Raw genomic sequence first — 22,293 nt, 5'->3', positions numbered from 1 at the left:
ACAAACAAACTCCAAACAAAGCAACCAAAACCCAAACATTACAGAACCTGTAAAAACACTAAATGGTACAAACTAAAAAAATATTTAGTGGCGCTGTATATAGCAAAAGTCATGGCAGAATTATTTTGGACCAATGATTTTAATTGTTCATAGGCTAGATTATTATAAAGACCTTTTCTATTTCATTTTTTGGACATTTGTAGCTGTAGAGTGTGGCTGGTAGTCATGCAGTGACATGGCTAAAGCTAAACCAAAGGCAGGCAGATGCTGTAAGAGCTTCATCTCCCTGTTTCCCTGCTGCCCCTCTGTCCTGCAGGGGATCAGCCCCATTATTCCTGAGCCTACCCCCACACCCTGCCTGCCACACAACATTCTGATCCCACTGCTGGCCAAGTGGCAAGGCCAAAGTCTTGATGCAGAGCTTAAAGCCCTCCTTCTGTCATTCCCTAAATATGGCAGCAACCACCCTGAGGCCCCTGCCAAACTCCAGGCAGCAACCACCCTGAGGCCCCTGCCAAATTCCACTCCTGTTCATGGCATCTTGCTAAACGGCTGATCAGACGTCAGCGAGGCAGCTCGTCCCTCACCACGGCTCAGTGGCACTGTCACATGCCACTAAACACTCTTCTCATTTGACCTCAGCACCAGCTTCTCTAACACTGACCAGGAAGAAAAATTTCTTCACAGAAAAGGTTGTCAGGCATTGGAATGAACTGCCCAGGGAGGTGGTGTAGTCACCATTCTCAAAGGTGCTCAAGAAGCAACTAGACGTGGCACTCAGTGCTCCGGTTCAGTTGACAAAGTGGTGATCTGTCACAGGTTGGACTTACTGAACTTTGAGGTCTTTTCCAACCTCGGTGATTCTGGGATAGGTTTCAGAAGAGCCAGACTTTTTGTGCACACACGTCTCCCTCTGAGAGTGCTCTGACATGTGCTTTGCTCCCTAACGAGAGGTGAAGGGCAGTGCCTGGAGAATGTCTCAGCACCACCTCCACCAGACCAGCAGTGTCCACAGCTGGAGAGGCCAGGGAACAGCCAGTTGGAGTGCCATGTTCACCTTACAGAGCCCAAATGAAGAGAGCACACAAAAGAGGTATTTGTTCATGCTGCTCAGAGCAGCATTAAGTCCCCTCTGTGTTCAGTGACCCCACCAGATGGATCTTGGTGCACAGCTGCTGGCATCCAGTCCTTGCCTGCAGAACCACCCAGAGTCATGAAGAGACCACAGGGGGAATCTCTTATCCCTGAGATCCACATTTTAGACGTCTCAGTCCAGCCAAACCCACTCCCATTTGTGCCTCTCTGAGCCCTGACCCCCTCTGAAAGGCTTGGTCTTCCACAGCCTTTTCTTTACCCTGCCTGTACACAGAGCGTGGTGCAATTGTTCATAGAGCTCTGGGAGATGAATGGTGTTATATAACTGCTTGGTACTGTTTTACCGTTTTTTAGGATGATGGAAAAGTAAAAGGGAAATGTGGACTCCCCTTGGGATCAGGCTAAGCAAATTAAACTTACATTACTGGTGACCCAAATGAACATTCGCTTCAGCACCCCCAAGAATGAATTTTAGTGCACAGTGTCTCACATGAGAGGACAAGCAATTAATAACTGCAGCATATGTGGGGTGAGGGACCTTTTCTGTCACAGCTCCTAGCCAAAAAAGTTTACAAAAAAAGTGTTGGTTTGTTGTTTGGGGTTTTGATGTCTGCAATGATTTGCTATTCACAAAGTTCTGATATCTTGATGCCTTTGATATGGCAAAGAGGTCTGATTCAGCCTGCTGTTCACTGCAAGTCAGCTAACATAAAATCAATGGTGGTTAGGGTGTATTTCCTTCTTGTGATGGGCCTGGAAGATAAAACTCTCTTCCTGTCTCACATTTCCAGGAGTCTTCTTAGAGGGATTCAGTTCTCACTCTCATACTCTTCTGCAGCACAAATCTGCATCGGCACATTACGTGACTGTACCATGTACCCACATATTTACCCCAAAATCCAAGGGGAACCCATGGCTACAAGGTTTCACCCTGTGTATAACTTATCTTTAAATAACCATCAAAGAATCAAAGAATACCTGGACCTGGAAGGGACCCACAAGGAACATCCAAGTCCAACTCGTGATTTCAAACCTCAAAATCATAAAAATCAGTGCATCTAAAACACCTGCTGAAAATTGTGTTGGTTTAAGCATGTGTCTGTGCTAAATGCTCTGCTGAATTAAGTTCTGACCATATTCCTTGTCACATTACTCAGTGCTTGGCAGCAGTACCTGTCATTAGAAAGCGAATCCTTTACTGCCCTATAAGCCAATAGAAATTATGTATTTATTTGTAAAGGTGTCAATACCAAATTTGCCTGAACTGAGCTTAACAAGTGCTTAGAAACCCAAGCCAAGCAAATATTTTTAACCACACTTTGAGAATGATTTGTTTTCTTTCTATTGGAAAGTTCTGATGTTTTGTTATGGAAAAACACAGCATATTCAAACAGAAGGCTGTATTTAATTTCCTGTCAGATGAGTGAGCTCAGGCAGCTCCAGGAAGAGAAGGCGGAACTTGAACTTGTACTTCCACGAGGAGAGAACCAGTTCAGTAAAAGCAACAAAAAGACACATAGTGGGAAGAAGAAAAGTAAAAAAGAAGGGAGAAGACCAGGCCTTCTTGGTTTGTGCCACCAAGATCAGCTTGACCCATGCCCCATAGCCCTGATCTACTTTCACCTTTATCAGCTTACTGCACTTTGGAGATGTAATCCAGATCCCTAAAATCCTTACACAGGATTCCAAACTAGTGGCTGTGTGGACACAGTGCCCGTCCTCCAAGGAGCCAACAGCCCAATCCAACACAACACACAGTTGCAAGACCAAACTCTGGTGGTCAGGCAGGTGAGGGCAGTAGTTCCAGAAAGACCACCCCAAAACTTTATCCTGAAAGACTCACTGCAGTTGTTTGGTGCTTACTCAGGCCAGTCAGATGGATGTGATCACCAAGAGCAAAGCAAAGCACTTGTCTGCGCAAAAAGCCTTTCTCTAAGTCCATCAGTGACCTAGGTCTCAGCATGTGCAGCAGAATTACACCCCTTCTTTGTTTCATCTGAGATTCAGCTTCACCAAAGAGCTGATTCTGCACTTCCCTCTGGTGCAACAACTCCCACCAAGGCAAACTGGAGATCTCCCCGAGTCTGGAGTGCAGCTGCACTGAGTGCTTTTCTGTCAGTCTTCTTTCAGACAGCTCCTCAGCACATTACAGCCTCATTCCACATCTAAATAAACAAGCAAACCAACCAAGAAACCAACACCTAAATTCTAAAATTAATGTGAAAGATGCTGTTCTCTATTATAAGATTCAAATTCCTTCCCCTCAGCCCTGGGTTTTGGGCTGAGCACTCTGTTCATGAAAAGTATGACTTGCTTGGCAGTTATTTTACTGACTGGGAGAGAAAAAAATTATCATGCATTTGGGCATTATCAATAAAGAGCATGGTCAGGGACAGGAAAGCAGCATTCGTGTTTGAGGGAGAGAATGTCAGAGCGCTGCTCTGCAAAGTTGATCTCAATTTATCTCAGAACATAGATGAGGTACTTGAATAAATTAAAATCCGAACTGAGCACTTATTTATATTAGAAAATTTGTAAGACAAACCTTGAGCGATGTTGACAATCAAGCCTTCTCTTCTCTGCTACTCCTGCTGTGCCACAGGATGTGGGAAAGGCATGTAACATCCTTCAGCAATACAATAGAAGCTGGAGGGGGAAACAGAGATGTCCTTTGCAAGAGAAATTGTCAGAAAGCTCTTTGAGCTAAAGGAACAACTTTGTGTCGGTCTTCAGAGTTAGTTGTGATTCTGATGAAGGCAAAAAAAAAAAAAAAAAAAAAAAACCAAAAAAAAACTCGTCTCTCAACAACACCTCAATTGTAAAATCCACAGCACTGAGAAGGTTTTGTTTGGAAGTACAAGAAACCAGGGGTGTATTTTGATGAAAAGATGATGCTTTCCAACTGTGTCCAAGGTTGTTGAAGCAGCAGAGCACACCATGTTTGACTCCTGAAGTGCCATCCACTCCCGGTATGAGAGAACTAAAACCAGAGAACTGTGTACACAAATGGTGTGTGCATACATAAAGGCGACTGATACATACGCTCAAAGAATCTGGAGTGTACAATGAAAACAGTTCTGCAGATATTGTACTCAATATTCTACTTTCTCATTATGCCTATCCACTCCCTTATGTTTCTGATCTGTTGTGCACTTGAAAATCTGTTCAGATCACTTTTGATCTGTTGTGCACTGGATTTAAACCAGTAATAGCAGACAGTGTATTTTTTCCTTTAGGTCTCAAAAACATAACAAAGATATAAAACTGTAAAAAATAATTAAAAAAAAAAAAGCTGCACGTACATTTTGAGTGGGGCCAGTAAGCACATGACCGAATTACTTAGAAATTCTGAAACAGGAACGTAACTAATCAAATTATTTATAAAGAAGTATATCTACAATATTTAATAATTTAAGGTTCACAAGAAACTAACATATCAATGACAACAGAAGTTTTCTGCTCTAGGGTTCAAAGCACCAAATTCACTTCACATACAAGATAACCAGATCTGTACAGATAACTAGTGGAAAACTCAGAAAGTGCTGATTTGCTAATGTTCCTCGTGCTTTAATGACATCATATTTCACAGGAATAAGGAATCGCCTTTCAACCATAAATACAGTCATACAGATACAAAATGTATTTGAATAATTTCAATTTGAAACTATAATGAAAAACCCCTCAATCTCCTCCCTCCCATCCCCAATCCATTCATTCTCCACACACATATCCCCCCAGTTCTTTACACTAAACTCAGAGCAACTGAATTGGTTACAAATGACCCATTCAAAACCAATGACTGTTTGCTAAAATAAGTTTCTACAAATTAGATTTTTCACTGTCATAATTTACCAGCTCCTGCATTATGGAGTGTAGCTTATTCTTAGTCTATTTTAAAAATAGATGACCCTTTGTGTCATGGAAAAAGGACATAAAAATATGTATTCCTGGAGGACTGCTCAGGACAGTGATCAATTTGTAAAACACAGCCTGACTTAAAAAACTAATTGGTACTAAAAGAATAATTATAGTAGCAAGTTTTTGACACCGGAAAATCCTTCTGCCCCTCTGAACTCTAACCGTCTCCTCTCCTCACAGGTCTGTTTCCCTATTGGTGTCCAGACAGAGAGCATAGAGGGATTTTCTGAGATCTACATTACTTTTTGCTTTGATATTTGCTTTCTCTAAGGACCTGGTGCCATTGTTGAACTCCTCACTGTTTTCCAAGTGCACAACAGATTTGTTCAGAGAGTTTTTACTGGGTCTTCTCTTCACTTCTCCCCCCGCAGTGCTGTCCTGAGCACTACTGTGCTCATCTTTGAGGATAGCCTGCTCTTCATGGTCAGTCTCTCGGTGGTAGAAGTAGTTGAAGTTGGACACGATGACAGGGACAGGGAGGGCAATGGTGAGCACACCAGCGATGGCACACAAGGAGCCCACAATCTTGCCCCCCACAGTGACAGGTCTCATGTCCCCATAGCCCACAGTAGTCATGGTTACCACAGCCCACCAGAAAGCATCAGGGATGCTGGAGAAATGAGACTCGGGGTCATCAGCCTCAGCAAAGTAGACGGCGCTGGAGAAGAGGATCACCCCAATGAAGAGGAAGAAGATGAGGAGGCCCAGCTCCCTCATGCTGGCTTTCAAAGTCTGTCCTAAGATCTGCAGCCCCTTGGAGTGCCTGGAGAGCTTGAAGATCCTGAAGACTCTGACCAGGCGGATGACTCTGAGGATGGCCAGGGACATGGCTTGCTGCTGGCCCCCACCCCCATTGCTACTGCCAGCTCCAGGCTGCTGCTGCTCGTGGGCCAGCTCGGTGCCCAGGGTGATGAAGTAGGGGATGATGGCCACGATGTCGATGATGTTCATGATGTTGCGGGAGAACTCGGGCTTGCTGGGGCAGGCAAAGAAGCGCACGAGGAGCTCAAAGGTGAACCAGATCACACAGGTGGTCTCGATAATGAAGAAGGGGTCAGCCAGGCTACTGGGTGGCTGCATGGGTGGAGAGTCCCCGGGCGTGCCATTCAAACCTCCACCTTGTGGAGGCAGAGGTACGGGCATCTCCCTCTCGTCCCTGAACTCGGGCAGGGTCTCCAGGCAGAAGGTGATGATGGAGATGAGGATGACCAGCACGGAGACGATGGCGATGGCCCGGGCTGAGCTGGAGCTCTCGGGGTACTCAAAAATGAGCCAGACCTGGCGCTGGAACTCATTACGGGGCAGGGGCTTCTCCTCCTCTTTGATGAAGCCCTCGTCCTCCCGGAAGCGCTCCATGGCCTCCTCACCCAGCTGGTAGAAGCGGATCTCGTCGGCGAAGACGTCGATGGAGACATTGACAGGCCGGCGGAGCTTGCCCCCGGACTGGTAGAAGTAGAGGATGCCGTCGAAGCTGGGCCGGTTGCGGTCGAAAAAGTACTCGTTGCGGAGCGGGTCGAAGTAGCGAATGCGCTTGTCGGGGTCCCCCAGCAGCGTGTCGGGGAACTGGTTGAGAGTGCCCAGCTGCGTCTCGAAGCGCAGCCCCGAGATGTTGATCAGCACCCGCTGGTGGTGCATGGCGCCTGGGTTGGCCGCCGCCGCCTCTTCCTCCTCCTCGTCGCCCGCCGCAGCCATGGCCATGCCCCGGCGGTGTCCCCCTTCCTCGGACGTCCCCACGTCCGCGGTGGGGCGCGGGGCGCGGGGCGGCGGCCGCGGCGGCGGCGCGGGGGCTGCGCGCAGCTCCGCCGGCCGCTCGTCGGGGTCGCCCGCGCCGCCGCTGCCTCCCGCGCGGGGACCCGGCGGGGGCCGCTCCCGCTCCTCGTCCCCCGCGGGCGGCGGCGGCGGCGGGGCGCTCTCCTTGCCGTCGCTCAGCTGCGGCGAGCCGGCGAGGTGCAGCAAGTTGCCCCGCCAGCGCTCCCGGCCGCCGGCGGCCGCGGCATCGTCGCCGCCCGCGATGGCCGTGGTGCCGCCGTTCTCCAAAGTCACCAGCGCGATTTCCATGGGCAGCAGCAGCAGCGGCGGCGGCGGCGGCGGCGGCGGCGGCTGCGGGAGGCAGGCGCGTCTGAGGCGGCGGGCATGCTGCGCTCGCCGCGCCGGTGCCGCGGCCGCCGCCGGCCACCTCCGGGCGGCCGCGCTGCCCTGCCCTGCCCTGCCCTGGCCGACCCGCCTCCCCTCACTGCGCCGCCGAGCGCGGCCGAGCGCGGCCCGGGTGAGACGCCCGGGGACCCGGATATGAACGAGCGATCATTATATTATGGTCGCTTGACGTCAAAGAGGATCCCTCCTGCTCCGCGCTCCCGCAGCATCCCCCCGCGCCCCGCCCCGCCGAGGGGCTGCGCGTCGGGGTGCGGACGCGCTGGGGCACCGGGGCCTGGCCGTGGGGATACCCACAGGTGCCCGGGCGGGGGATGCGCGAGGGGGGCACCTCTCCGGTGGTGCGGGAGGCCGGACGCCGGCGGTACGTGCGCCCGGGCAGGAGGCTGGAGCTGCCCTCCAGGCCGGGGGCGCGGGGCACAGCGCTGTCCGCTCCGCAGCCCGCGACCCCGCCGCGCCAGGGATTACGGAGCGGCCCCCACGCGTGGATTTGCTCGCAGCGAGCGCTTCTGGCTGCAAACTGCCGCTCACCTCTAATGAAAATCAGAACTGAAAGCCCCGGGGATTCCGGGCTCCTCTTGGCGTGTGTCCCCGCCTCCCCATTCCCCTGCGGAATAAGAACAAAGGAAGGGACTGCTTTGCGTTTGCTCTCCCTATTTCTGCTCCCTCGAGTTTCTCGCTGAATTGTGCAGTTCCAAAAGGTTCTTCCCAAGCCAGCAAACGACATTTCTGCCGTGCTATTTTCATGTTAACATTTGCAAACACTTTCCCATTGATGCATTTTTAACCCCATATCCAAGGCTAAAACATTTAAGTAGATGCACATTTTATTAGAGAGAAGCGAGCAGCTTTACACAATGACTTCAATTACAGTTCAGTAATACCGTCAATGCTAAGATCTTACTTGCTATATTCAAGCCATGAACTCATCTATTCTTCTTAAGGTCTGCAGAGAAATACACTAAATATCTATATAAATACTGTAGGATTAGAACCTATATGTATATATACACCACTCCAATCTTGTGGAGTTTCTGGTTTTCTAACAAAATTTATTGCGACCATTTTGCCTTCCAGTTGGAATCACAGTGACATTTTTTCCTAAATCCTTATGTTACCACTCGTAGCTCCATCAAACACTTCACCTAGATTCACTGTGACTAGTGGCTTTCCCCTAATTTAAAACATTACCCCTGTGTATGGAATCTGCCCAAAGATATTAAAAGCAGTGCCAAAATAAAAAGCCATAATTGTATTAAATGGTTTCTGTAAGTGGTGGCTTGCACTTTATCTCTAAAAACTGAGCACAGAACTGCCAACCTTTTTTGCCACTGTGCCAATGAATAAAGGACAGCTTTACTCACACCAGTAATTTCTAGAAGCAAAATTATGTAGAAGATAAGTTCTTCTTTCAAAATAACAGCCCTTTGATTTACAGTTATTTATTGGGATAACATGTTAAACCTGCAAAATGTAGGCTAACACCCTCTGGAACTAGCAAATACATGATAAATACAGACACACCACAGACACAGCTGTGCACCCCAATAAGGAGTGGGTGATCTGCTACCAGTGCATATCAGGGATTACAACCAGAGTAGGGTTTGCACACTTGAAAACTATTCACACTTGAAAACAGCACTGCCAGCAAGGCATTCTCCCTCCAAACTTTCCTCATGAATAACCATTTATTAGTTCAGGAGAAAACATCCTCAGACATCTGTGATGGTGGGCACCACTCAGAGCAGAATAAAGTGTACAGAAGAGCAGTATCCATTCTGCCATTCCTTCATCAATAGCAGGGAATGCCTGGGAGGTACCACACCAAATTTAAGTTCTGGTTCAAGTTTCTAGCTTTTCTAAGTATCAAGTTGCAGTGTTCACATCCTGAATTTGAAGGCAGATGGGATTATGCTAAAGTGCAAAGAAAAATAAAGACTTGCCCAAATTCACTTTGATTAAAGCCTTGCAGAAAACCCCATAAAGAAAATGTCCATTATTAATGTGCAGATCAGAAAAAATGCAGCTGCTTGTACAGCATTTGAGTAACTTGTAGCTACTTTGCAGCTTTAAAAGGTCTGAGAATCTATTATGGTGTCTGTATGTATGGGTACAAAAGAAGAGCAGAGAAAAGAGAAAGTGGGAGGATGGTGTTAAAGGGAAAGGAACATCTACTCCAAGCAGGGAATTTTAAAGGACAATTTTTATTTAATAGCCTTCATTTTTTCAGCTCAGTGTAAAGAAATGCTCTTGAAGAGCAGCAGAAGTCAAGGTACTGGAGAGAAAGGATGACGTGCAGACTAGGGAAGAATAGTGCTGAGATGTGCTGCTAATGTTTTAACCAGGCAGTCCCTGAATAGAATTTATTTGTCCACGTACTTGTGATTTAGCCAGAAGTTGAACACAGGAAATCAGTCCTTTACAGTACTGCACATCCACAACAAAACCTAGCATTCACTGCAGCTCCCACTGTACTATTCCATAGGAGGTGTGGCTGCTGGGAGCTGTCCTTCAGTGTCCCACAGCGAGATGAAGTACCCATCCCATGGAGAGGTCCCACATGTTGAGAAATGAGCTGTGGGGACTGTCTGCAGGGGCTGCATTCACCTACCCCCACCCAAACTCACTCATGCACACACTAAACTCTCTGGTACCCTGACCAAGGACACCTTGGGGACATCAAGTCTTCTCACAAATACTACCTCTTGGGCCATCCCTGTCACTGACAGGGAACAGTGAAGAGGGGCACACCATGCTCTTGAAGCTGCCCACAGCCCTCCTCCTCCTCAGTGCTGATGGGACTCCATGTGTCTCCCTCGGCACACTTTGTGGGTACAGGGACCCCGGGGTGACATGGGTGACTCCTTTTTTTTCCTTTTCCATGTGTTGACTAAATAACGGCGAGGTTGTGGCAGATGGTGAGGAAATCATCTGAAGCTGAGAGGAAACCGACAGGGTTAAAGGCAAATCCATGCCTCTGCCACTTGGTTAATTCCTCGGCAGCCTGATCTCCTGCTGAGACAATTCAGGCCAGAGAGAGGCACTGCCAGTCCCCAGGGGAGACCCTATAGAAAAGACTCCTATTTCCTGTCCAGGAGGATTAAGTACCAGGCCATTGACAAATCACAGTAAACATCTGGATGGAGCACTCCATCTATCAAGCCCTAATCCATGAAGCTATTTATTAATGAATTCAGCACATTCACACTTTTCTATATATAGGGCTGGCTGATCTTTCTAAACGTTTGGCTTCTAGATGGTTTACATCTGTATCAACAGATTTTTTTTTTTTTTGGGTGAAGCAATCTACTGTATTCTGCTTTTGCTTGTTTAATTGTTTAGAGTAATTCTTTTGCCTTTTTAAAAAAACAAACAACACAGCCATGTTTTCTGATAGTACATAAAAAAAAATACAATAGCTTAAATCCAACCATGTCCCTGCATTTTATATTGCTTTGCAATTTTAAGCCCAAGTTCCTCTGGAAGCTTTCCATCACACAGGGATGGAAAAAACATTATATAGTAATTGATTTTCTTTTCTGTATTTTGTTTTGATTAAAATGAGAATCCCTCTCATTTATCTTCAGAGGCAAAGTAAGCACTGAGTAAATGGTCTGGTTAATTCAAAAGTAATTTGATCAGAACATCCATAACTCACATTGACTGGAACAGCAGGAAAGATGCTGAGCACTACCAGATATCAAGCTTATTCATTTTAGCAGCCTACTTGCACTATGCTTTACATCTTGTTCATGTAAACTGCTCAATGAACATCTATTGACACACAGTCTGTAAGAGGAAGATTTACACACCACTGTACCCACAAAAGTCATCTGTTTGTAGGATTGAATAACACTCCTGCTCCCAGCAAACACGGCTGTGGAGCTGAGCGTGCTGCTTTCCACACAGCTGTGCCAGCCTCGTTCCAGAGGAACTCCAGCCTTTGTCACTCATATTGGTAGAACCAGCATTTGGCCCAGAGGTTTTTCACAAATCCAGCTGTGACAGGGTATTTTCAACCCATCCTCAAAGGTTTGGACTCTACTAGACAGTATGAGCTCTCCAAGCTTGCAATTTATAATTTCCCTCCCCTTTTGACTTCCATTGCTTTGCTGTGGTGTAATCTTTAATTCCAGGGACTTGATTTTAGAGGGAAAATCCCATTTGGTGCCTTTATTCTCTGTTAAATTCCAGGAGCACATAGCTGTGCTCTCAGGTTCTTTGTTATCACAGGGTTGCCCAGGTGGACAATTCCAACTGGAGCAACCCAATTTTAAAACAGGAGAATGAAGACAAACAAGGGCAATCTGAAGGAGTAACCTGCAGAGCCACTCAGCTATACCACTGTGGTTTTTTCTTCATTGCCAGTGCAAATACCCTCACAAGTGAATTCTGCTTACATCAATGCTTCTGTAACAGCTGTGCTCTATGCCAGTGTCTGTTTCTGTATGAAAAGCATGGTGTTTCTGGGCAAACTCAATCCCTCCTTACCATTCAAGTGGAAAAGCTTCATTTTCATCTTGTGCCATCAAAGTCACACCAACACAAAGCTCTTACTCATTCAAGATCAGGCTACTCACTCAGGCTGTGAGGAAGAGGGACAGGAATAAATCAAAGGTTTTATGTCTAGAACAAGTGATGACAGTGATGTCTGATTTAGGTGATCAGTCACTTCAAGCTGTCAGGTGACAGCTTTGTACTTTCATGTTTTGTTACCACCTATGTGACCAGTGACACTCCAGTATCCATTGCTTTGTCATACACAGACACAAATTAAGCTGCATAGGCTGCCTTAAAAAAAGGTAAATGGCATGTTTACAAATTCATGTATTTAAAGAGTAAAAAAGCAAGGAGTAACCTCATTCAGATTTCATGCTCATTTCCAATTTTTAAGCAGTCATGACTCAAGGAAAATCAAAATACATGATGCTTAGTTTGGTATAAAATTATGAGTGAACTTAGTTACTATATTCTGAAAACACTGAAGTGAGGGGAAACTGAGGTTGAAACCTACTCATGTATAGGAAAAAGAGCATTAGATTGCTTTGTGAGCACAGATAATTTAGCCAGCTGCAGGAAATGCTCTACCACAAAACTAGGGGGCCAAAGGTACTAATGGTTTAAGCAGGAGAGGGCCATAAATGAATCATTAGGTGGACTGGAGTAATGAAACAGCTTTACTTGCACTGAGTTTTCAGCTCTGGAGAGCCTCCAGGGGAAACCCTCCACATGAATATGTTAGATACACAGCAGATCCCGTTTTCCTGTCTTTCCAAACAAAGGGAGGAATGAAGGACCCACCCAGGGATTTTCTAGTTAAAATTCTGGCAGAAGAAGAACTCCAGTATTTTAATGTGTCACTATTTATTAATTTATTAGCATGGAAAAATAGTTGACAGAAGAAAACCAACTAGCACGGATGCAGTGATTCTCATACTCACCAGTGACAACCAGACAAGAGACTGCTCAAATCAAAGGACACTGATGATGTGACCTTGTGACAGTGTGAACTAGTCCTTAGTGGCTGTGTGTGAAGGGGAGGAGGGTGAGGAATGGCAGAATATTGTTTTATCTTCTGTGTGTGTGTGGAGAGACTGAAGGAAGGGGTTGGGGTACGAACACAGAGCAGTGAGGAACAAATTAAATTTATTTTTTGTAGCCACTCAACTCCAGATTGGTGTAGGGCACACAGGTCTTTTGGGGTACATCTATTTGCTAGGCACAGGCCAGCTCTAGTCCTCTGGACATTCCCAGTGGAGTTGGACTTTCTTATATTTGAGGTGGATTTAGCTTGGCAATGGCAACGCATTGTGCCACAAATTTCAATCCTCTCCTTCAACACCTTTGTGTTTCACAAAATACCACTACTCTGTAGTACCAGCTCAGAATCAGCTGAGCAGGATTCAATCAATAATTACCACTTTGTAGTTTAATTAGGATCTTCAAAGTCCTATCACATCAGCACTTTAACAGTATTTAACAGTCTGCAGATGAATATAAGTGCCAAATTCTAGTTGTAGTTGATTTAGGAGCAAAAAAAGAAGCCAATTAGTGGTATCTTAAAATCAACGGAGCTATGCAGCTTTGCACTACCCAATGAATTTATTTTATACATTTTGTATTAATTCTTATACAATTGGGTAGTGGAGGTGGTTGCTTATGGTATTGTTAAACTCCTTCTGTTTGACAAGAAGCAAAATTTTAAAATAACAGTATTAAAAATAATATCAAATTGGAGAAAAAAGTTATGAATAGGGAACATCAGTCTATTAATTCAAGTTCAATTATGGCATCTACAAGGAGCAATACGAAGTATCTTCATGCATTAAAATCCTCTATTGGTATGAGAGCAACCAAAGGGAAACAAGCATTCCAGAAAATGGGACATTACTGCACTGGTTTTTTATTAGGATGAATGTGCTAATAATGCCTTATTTAGCTTCAGGACAGTGAAGACACCTGTCCAGCCAGACAACCTAATGTCCAATTTACTTACTGATAAAAGTTAAATCATCAGGACCACTCCAGGCCTAGTAGGAGCTTGCTTAGCAAGCAGTCCCTGTGGATTCCTGGCTGCTGCTGCTACCTGGACATTGATTTCCAGACTGGAGGCACATGACCCTGCCTGATCTACAACACCAAGCTGAGATAGTTCTGTGGATGCAAAGAAACCCTCTACAGCCTAAGAAATGAGGCAGGGAGTTGTAGCTGGCTACTAGACCTTGGACACCGAGTTAAAGATGGAAGGGAAAAAGACCTTACCTTGCAAATGTTCCAGAGCCTGCTATGCTGGTGACTACCTGTCTTAGCTTGGCCTCAGCTTAATTAAGTGTGCTCCTCAGTTCCTTAATCCCTGAGTTTACATCATTCCTTTCTTCTCCCTAACCTGGGATATTTGAAGGCAAGGCACAAGCCTCACACACACTCTCCAGATACATTTTCTTCCTGAAGCCATGTCACAAGCAGCAGAGAACGCTCATGTTCATCAAGCTGTGCTCTCTGTCCTCTTTGATTTCCTTCAAGTCAGCTTTTCCTGCTTTCCCCTGACATAGGTCCGATAGTAGAAGCGTAGGAAGAGAGCCAGGAGGCTGAGGATGTAGAGGAAGACTGCGGTGTTGAAGCCATCAGGGAACGGGCACTCTGTGAACAAGTTGTAGGAAGAATGAGCAGCAATGGCCATAAACTGGCACTGGAAGAGGTGGAAAAAAGTAGCAGCCAGATTAGGGAACGTACATGAGATACACCTCAGCTGGCCATTGAGACCACTGCAGCTATCACAACATCCTAGTAGTGTCCTCAACCCACAGGATTACCTGCTTGCCTCTCCTGACATCCCTGGGAACCTTCCTTTCAAGTTTAACAGTGTTTTCCCACCAGGAAAGATGACCATCAAACCTGAAAGTTTAACCAATCCTGTCCTTAGCCCATTTCTCTGCCATCGTGCAGTAACTGAGATGCTGGAATATGGAAACTGAAGGTAGGAGATTCCTCTTCCCCAGTGGTAATCAGGTTGTAATACTCATAATTATTTTGATTTGTATTTTAACTTTCAGAGAGGAACTACAGATACGACCTTTATTAGTTCACAAATACTACCTTTATTCGTTAAAACATTCAACTTTTTTTTTTTGTATTTTACTAAGTCACCTGTCTCAATACCCTGAAGCAATGAGTTCTACCTACCAAAGAGCCATTAAACATTTTTTTCCCTGTGCTATAATTTGCATTAGAAATCCCTTTTTATTTCTTACAATGCTTTCTTGTTCTGCTTTGCCATGCAGGCTAAGTGAGAATACTGGAGCAGTCTTCACTGCACCACTGTTTTACACATATCCTCTTCCTCTTCCCTTGTAACTGCATTCTTTTGGTTTGCAAAGCCTCTCTTTGAGTGTAAAAATCTCTCCTACAACCATTGTCCTTGTCTGGACCATTGCATTTATGTATCTCAAAAAAAAACCACAGGGTTTTCCAGATTTGTAACTTCATCAGAGGTGAGGGAAAGAAAATCCAAAGGGATTTTCTAGAGAAAGAGTAAAATTCAGATATTTAACTTGCCTGTTTGCCTGCAGCTAGAGACCCCCTTCCTTTCTGAAGGAACTGAATCAAGGCTCCTCAGTCTGTTGCCTTATTGAGAATCCAAAGTTTCCCTGAATCAATGTCCCCACCTCTCCACATCAAGCTCTGTTTTCAGTGCTCCTTATACAACATAAAAAGGAAGAATCCAATTGTTAATTTTTCTCTTCCCTTCCCATTACAAAGCTATGGATAATTAGTTTGAGATGGTCACTGAAGGCTTCTGATAGTCTTGGAAAAGTAGCATTTGGAGCAGGTCATCCATGGCTTCGCCTCTCAGAGTGGCTCACAAGGACACCTGGGGACCTGCTGCCCACCATGGGCAACAAGCAGATGGAGGCAGTGAGGTGACAGCAAGGGCCATCACACCTGAGCTGTGGAAGGGCAGGGATGAACACCTGGAGCTAATTACCAGCTGCAGGATGGTCAGGTAACGCTTCCACCACAGGTGCTGGCGCATCCACGGTCCCAGGCTGGCTAGGGCATAGTAGCCGTACATGAAGATGTGGACAAAGGAGTTCAGCATCCCAACAAAGAAGGCTGAGGAGTGAAGAAGTGAAGGTGAACAATGCACATGACCCATTCCAGGCTAGCCCTGTGAAGGGCTCACAGCCACTATGATGATGCTTCCAAAACACACCACACCTATATCTGTGCATGAACATTCCATCTGGGATCTCATACTTCCCATGCAAAACCAGGACACCATGGAAGCACGTCAGCTTCTCCCTTCCTTCAGCATCCAGAATCATTGGATGGGTTGGGTCGGAATGGACCTTAAAGGCTGTCAGCTCCAACCCCCAGGGCACATTTCCTATTAGAGTTGCCCCAAAGCCCCATCTCATCTGGCCTTGAACACAACACTAGGGTTGGGACATCCATGATATACCCATCCCGTATCAAGTGTTCAGAGGCAGAGAAGGGCTTCAAAGCCAGAGGAGAGACTTTGATCGTCTGACCTAAGCATTTCACACCATTCTGGTGTCAAGGCTGTGTAGCCAAAATGATTTCCCAAAAAAAAGAATGCCCCAGCATCTTGTATAGGGCCTACCTAGAGTGGCTTGGTACCCAGATGCTTCTCTTCCAGTTGAGCAAAAAGGGGCAGCGTTCTGGATACAGCTCAGAAATGGGCACAGCCAGAGCAGGAAACAGAGCCAGAATCTGGGCTGCTGCTCCAGGGCCTTCGAGTGGGGGGGGGGGGGGGGGGGGTGGGGAGAAATACATTGAACTTCTGTGGGATGTTATTTTTTTCTGTTTGGACCCACTCTGATGGCACACTCTTATTCTGGGTGAGGCAGTGAACAGGGCAGCCTAAATAGCCCCAAAAGCTGAGCAGATGGGATCATCTGAGATGCACACGTTTTTCTCACCTTTGGAAGTAGGTGAGCTTCCTACCTGCCAGTCAGCCGATCTACACTGTAATGCTACCTCCATGGCCCAAAAAGCCATGAGAAACACAAAGTTTTCTTGCAGCAGCATTTCTTACAAGCATACCTTGTCCTCCAGGCACATATTTGACCCCTGACCACCAGTTGAAGAGCATAGAGCCATGATGGTACACGTGCAGAAAAGTCACCTGCTCTTGTTTCTTGCGCAGAATTAAGAAAACCTGAAAGAAGCCAGGCAAAGGAAAACCTTGAGTCGATGTGTTGAGACAAAAATTCCACAGTAAAAAGTTATAAAAATAGCTAATGATGAGTCTGAATCTCCCAAACCTATTTCCTTTGCTGTTGACAAAAACTGGTGAAATGCAATAGAATTTATAGGGCGATCTGGAAGACAGAATTTCTTCCACAAAGCCCCAAATATTTTTATGTCTGGATTCAGGGCCCAAAGTCCAAAGAGGACACATCTGAGACTCTGACTGAGCTTCCATACAATTCACAGCTGCTTCGATCTGCTCCTTTTCAGGACATAGGTTGTATATTTACTGCTACCAGACAAAACCCACAGAAAATCCACTGTGTTGAATGGCCAAACCCTCCTGGAATCTGCATTAGTAAAGAGAATGGTTTTGCCAGATGAATGCGTGTTAGGTCACTGCATTTCACCATGCACATTCATAAACACACACAACAAAAAGTGCATCTGCTTTTCAGGCACTCAGGACTGGCAAAAAGCTGCTTTTGTTGCTGATGCAAACAGAGAGGGGATTGGCCAAAACCCTGGCAATAGGCCTAGGAAGGATCCATGTTTATTCACATTTCAGTGGGTTGTCAACTTACACCCCAGAGAGCTGTGAAATTTCAGGCTAGGACACAGCTGTCATCTGCTGGCCAAGCAAAGGCCTTGTCCAGTCACTTAGTTAATTTACAGTGCAGAAGGACACCTGTTAAGAGGGGAACTTTGAATTCCCCCAGGACACAAACCTTTAGTGCAGAGCTCTGGGAAAATCCATGGCAGCAGAGATGCCAGGACTTGTCCAGCTCCTTTTCAGCCCCACTGATAATCAGGCAGCCAGGCAATAGCAGAACCTGTGTGGCACCAGCAGCTACAATTTTGCGGACCCAGCTGGCAGCAACCAGGGGAAAGCCTCTCCCCTAGCATTGTGCCCAGCCTCAGGAAGGGTTCTGGGGAGGGAGTGTGTGCAGCCAAGGGATGGAGACAGGCAGCGAATCAATACAGGATCGATCCAGGACATCAGTTCTGGCACGCTGCCCCTTTCTGACAAAGTATTGTGTCCAGCCCCGGTCCCACTGAGGAGCTGAGCCCTCCTTACCGTATCCAGCAGCTCGATGACTTTGGAGAAGAAGAACCACCAACACACTCTTGCCATCTGCTGGGCAGCACAAGACATGGTGGTTAGAGCTTTACCCAAAATCAACACATTTTCAACCATGCTGTATCCCTGCCCACCCAGTGTCTGCAGCAAGGGGGGAAAATTAAGAGGTCCCTTTTTTTTTTTTTCCCCCAGATGGCAAGACTCTGAGAAACTGAAAAGATAATGTGATGCTTGCATCTGTTCAAAGCAAGGCATCGTAACTCCAAATTCAAAGAGAAAAAACTCATGCAGCATTTTTGGAAAGCTGACACTGGTGGGACCCAAACCCCTGTGATGACCAAGAAACAGTTTTAGCTAAACCCTCCTGCTAAAAGAAGGGTTGAGTGAGATTTCTGTCATACAAGGCAGAGAATATAAAACTCAGTTTTCTTGTTGGAAGAGATCACCCAGAATCATTATAATCCATGCGAAGAATCACATCTATTTCAATAATCAATTTGTAATATTGATACTTCAGCTGGTAAGATCACCTTCTCTGCAGTGGTCAAAGAGCAAACTTAGATGGCTGGGTTGACTGAGATGATTAATTTTAGAGAACTAAAGCAAAGCGCAACAACTGTTGAAGGAGACAATTTAGTGGAATAGATTTACAGGCAACAACAAACTGGAGTCAAAGCCTTCTTAGCCATGCAAATTGCTATTTATGACCAAAAGAATATGCCTAGCCATGGGAGGGCAGGGCCTAAAGCAAGCTTTCTCCAGAGCTGTACCCTCATTCCCAGCTCACTCCGGCTGTAATCCACTGGCTGGCACAGATAGCTGTAGTTGGCCAAGACTGAAGTGACCAGAAACTGAAACAGACAAAAAGCAAATAGAAATAAATTTTCTGTTCAATGGCATCTGTTCCAAAAAAGATGAGCATATTAATGCTAAGGTAGTGAAGTCTCAGTCTTATAGTTACAGAAAATCCATGGACAAATAGTAAAAATGTAAAACAAAGTACTTCACATCCTGGTTGAAATCTCAAAAAATGCAAATTGGGCCTGGGAGGTTTTGTAACTCTTTGTGTAATCACTGGAGGGCTCAAAACTACTTCAGCAGGAATACTGAATTCTAAGCTTCTGAATGTCTCTGAGAGACTCTGTTCTCCTTTGCAAGGATCCCAGGCTGTTCTGTTTTGGTAGGTTGCATTTGCCTGTTCATTGGAAAGCCAAAAACTGGACCAAGTAACCAGTACAACTAAACAATCAAGCACAGAAAAGCAATTTGTACACCTGTCCTCAGATGGAGCATCAATTGTTAAAAAAACCAAAAGCAATTAGTGTTAATGTAACACTTGTGATACAAATTAAAAGGGCATATTTGTTGAAACCTATTTGGCCATGTTCCCTCAAAGAATTTTCAGTGGCCTACATGAACTTAGGGGAAGAGGCTTGTAGAAAGGCTTATGCATTAAGAACAAGCAGAAAAAAAAGTTCTTAACACTCTCAGCAGCAGGAAGACAGAGAGTGCTTGGCACTCCTGGAGAGAACTTCCAACTTTGGAAAATCATAGAATGTTAAGGGGTTGGAAGGGACCTTGAAGATCACCTAATCCCAACCCCCTGCCTTTGGCAGGGACACCTTCCACTAGTCCAGCGGTTCTCATCCTCAGAGATGGATTCATCACCAGCCAGACTTGAGGCAAAATGAGGCCATTCCACATCCTCCACACAATCTGTGCCTAATGGGGAATTCTCAACTTGCAATTCATTCATTCAGGATGAATGAAATTACGTGTTAATTTCATGAATGGCAGGGGGATTGAGAACTGGGAGGAAATCAAGCACAGCAGGACAATACTCTCCTCTTGTGGCAAAACATGGACATGTCCAAGCCAGCTCCCACTCCCTTCAGAAGAGTCCATCAGCAAAAGCTGTTCAAACCATGGAATCTGGAGGCTCTGGAATTCAAACCCTTCTCAGGTGCTTACCTAGGAGCCAATCCTGCCTCCTCACCTCGTAGAACATGTAGCTGGATAATGCCACCATGGCCAGGTTGTAGGTGAGTAGTGGAGCCCGCAGCTCCAGCTGCCGCCGCTGCCGCATGCAGGATGGTCCCAGTGCCACCAGGAAGAGGTAGGACGTGAAGACCAGGGTGACTGGAAGTGGGGAGTAAACCAGTGGCCACTGGTCTGTCCTTGGATCTGAGAAGCAAAACACAAAGCCACAGCTGGCACCTCCACACAGCATGGGGCAAATACATTTAATTGTATTTAAATACTTCCCTTTGGTGCACTCGCTGCAGAAAGAAAATTGGTATCTTTGTGTCTTTGCAAAACTGCACTTCAGTCCTTCTGCTCTGACTCTGCCAAAAGGATTTAGCACAAAGGTTTTAGTCCAATTTTTGGGTATGGACTGCAGTACTGGAAGGCAGATCTTTCTTGGGATGAGCTGAAGCCCTCCCTGGGTGAAAAGAGTGATCCCAAACACTGTGCGGGGAGGCACAGGAGCAGCCAAAGCAACAGTGGCTCCTCAGGAGTGTAAATTTACAGCTTTGTAATAAAAGTGTTTTAACCACTGGTGTTACTTCCTTACAATCCTCAGGATATCTGAAATTCTCCACTCCTTCATTTTTATGTCTGTTCATACAGTGGGCTCTCTTAAGAAGCATGAATTCATTGGGAAATGCCAAAACACTTATCCCTGCTGAAACAGCTCTTCAGTCCTACAGCAAAGGGACACTGAAGAGATTTTCTGTCATGTGACCTCCTCCCAATCCTGCTATCATCCATGATATATTATATCAGCAAAAACATCCCAGTACCATTCATGCTTTCCTTTCCTGTGTGATCCTCTGTCAAAGCCCTTCATTTTTTTATAAATACAGTACAGTATGGACAATCCCCCTCCCTTCTAAACTTTCCAGTTAATCCCCCTCCCTGTTAATCCCCTTCCCTTTTAAACCTTCCAGTTCTTTATGGTGGCTGTTATGGGCTGTGTCAGGAGCTCTTTGATATTCCATTTCTAGACTTAGTATCAGAAATCCTGAATCACAATTTACACTCTCTTGTGACATTCAAGTCCTGAAACATTTACTGAGCATTATGTAAAGTCTGAGCATTATGCCTCTTGTCTTCCTCCTGCAAGCCTGCATGGCATTTTGTGGCTTTTCTTTACATCCAGAGATACATCACAGCCCCTTGGGACCAAACTGAGCCTTTAACGACTGAAAATCTGATGTCTCCTCACTGCAAGCTGTCAAATCTCAAGCACTGAGGAGTGGTTAGTGCCAATATTTCATTTGATAACAGGTTTTCCTGTCACCACAAAGAGTTTAAATTCCAAAGTATTAACAATTTGGTCAACTAAGCTTTCCCATGACACATGAATATGCAGTTAAAACAATCACTTCCATTAGTACTCCAGACTCAACAGAGAATCCCAGGCATTTATTGATCCTCGCCCACTGGGAAATTCCCCGTTCTTTCATTCCTCACTGTGATCCAACTGGAGGGTCAATGAGATATATTTCAAGACTTAAGGGAAGTTTGTGATCATGGAGAAGGAAAAGTGGAAATCTGCTTAGTGAAGAAAATGTGGGTTAGTGTAAGGATTGCATTCCTTCTAGGTTTGGTTTTCATGATCATGCTGTTTATGCAGAAATCCCCATTTTAGACAGCATCTCTACCTACCTCCACTTTCAAGAATCCAGTTGTAGAATTCCTGAGTTTTCTGCCAAGTTGAAGGCATCCCAAGTTCTGGAAAGAAATTAACTTGACTGAGTGAGGAATGAGGAGGCTCTTTAGACAAAGGCTCAGAACTACAGCTAATGAAAGGATAATAGTTAGCTTTCAAAAAATTTAACTTTTAGACCAGGATTAAAGTCCTCTTTAAAAAAGGAAGAAAGAGAACCCACTCTACCCCCCCCCCCCCCACCTGCAATGATTAGCTACTTAACTTCCAGATTTTATTTATTTATAAATTTAAATAACTTATTATTTAATTTCCAGATTTTGATATTTCATGGAGTTTTCACCTCTAAAAAATGCTCTGAGCAGCTGCATGGGATCTGCCAGATCTAGGAAGGAACTGCCAGTACCACTGGGAAATCAGTCACATGGCATTTTTTCTTAAAGCAGTGTGGGCACAACATTCACATGAGGACACACACCAAGTGTCATAACTGCATCTTTCCACAGGTAGTTTTCGATATTCCCAGTGCTGGAAGGCAGCTAGGGATTCATTCAGCACTGCTGCAGCTCCAGAAGTGTTAACAGAGCTGCTTAGTTGGTTTTCTGAGGCCTCAGTTTATACATTAATTTTGTTTTATCTTGTATAAATTCTGTTATATAGT

The 22,293-nt window shown here is 45.5% G+C and overlaps 2 protein-coding genes across 2 annotated transcripts; both read right to left on the bottom strand.

Moving 5' to 3' along the window:
* Positions 1 to 4,635: 4,635 nt before the first annotated feature.
* KCNA5 (potassium voltage-gated channel subfamily A member 5) lies at positions 4,636 to 7,071 on the bottom strand. Its single transcript, XM_059846171.1, has one exon. The coding sequence runs from the start codon at positions 7,069 to 7,071 to the stop codon at positions 5,188 to 5,190; it is 1,884 nt and encodes a 627-aa protein (XP_059702154.1). The 3' UTR covers positions 4,636 to 5,187.
* A 6,754-nt stretch (positions 7,072 to 13,825) lies between these two features.
* Positions 13,826 to 21,689, bottom strand: LOC132328082 (elongation of very long chain fatty acids protein 4-like). The gene is made up of 7 exons (XM_059847864.1): positions 21,632 to 21,689; positions 19,956 to 20,143; positions 18,730 to 18,810; positions 17,957 to 18,013; positions 16,732 to 16,846; positions 15,650 to 15,777; positions 13,826 to 14,353 (listed from the first exon to the last, which is right to left on the bottom strand). The coding sequence occupies exons 1-7, from the start codon at positions 21,687 to 21,689 to the stop codon at positions 14,183 to 14,185; spliced, it is 798 nt and encodes a 265-aa protein (XP_059703847.1). The 3' UTR covers positions 13,826 to 14,182.
* Between the last annotated feature and the right edge of the window lie 604 nt (positions 21,690 to 22,293).

This window comes from Haemorhous mexicanus, chromosome 5 (assembly GCF_027477595.1).
Source record: "Haemorhous mexicanus isolate bHaeMex1 chromosome 5, bHaeMex1.pri, whole genome shotgun sequence".
NCBI classification, from domain to species: Eukaryota; Metazoa; Chordata; class Aves; order Passeriformes; family Fringillidae; genus Haemorhous; species Haemorhous mexicanus.
This window is presented reverse-complemented; position numbering and strand designations above follow the sequence as displayed.

Coding starts and splice junctions, on each gene's coding strand:
- KCNA5 (XM_059846171.1), bottom strand. CDS start 7,071: ATGGAAATCGCGCTGGTGACTTTGGAGAACGGCGGCACCACGGCCATC.
- LOC132328082 (XM_059847864.1), bottom strand. CDS start 21,689: ATGCCTTCAACTTGGCAGAAAACTCAGGAATTCTACAACTGGATTCTT. Junction 18,811..19,955: donor CCAGCTACATGTTCTACGAG/GTGAGGAGGCAG, acceptor TGTCTGTTTCAG/TTTCTGGTCACTTCAGTCTT. Junction 15,778..16,731: donor ATATGTGCCTGGAGGACAAG/GTATGCTTGTAA, acceptor TTCACTCCTCAG/CCTTCTTTGTTGGGATGCTG.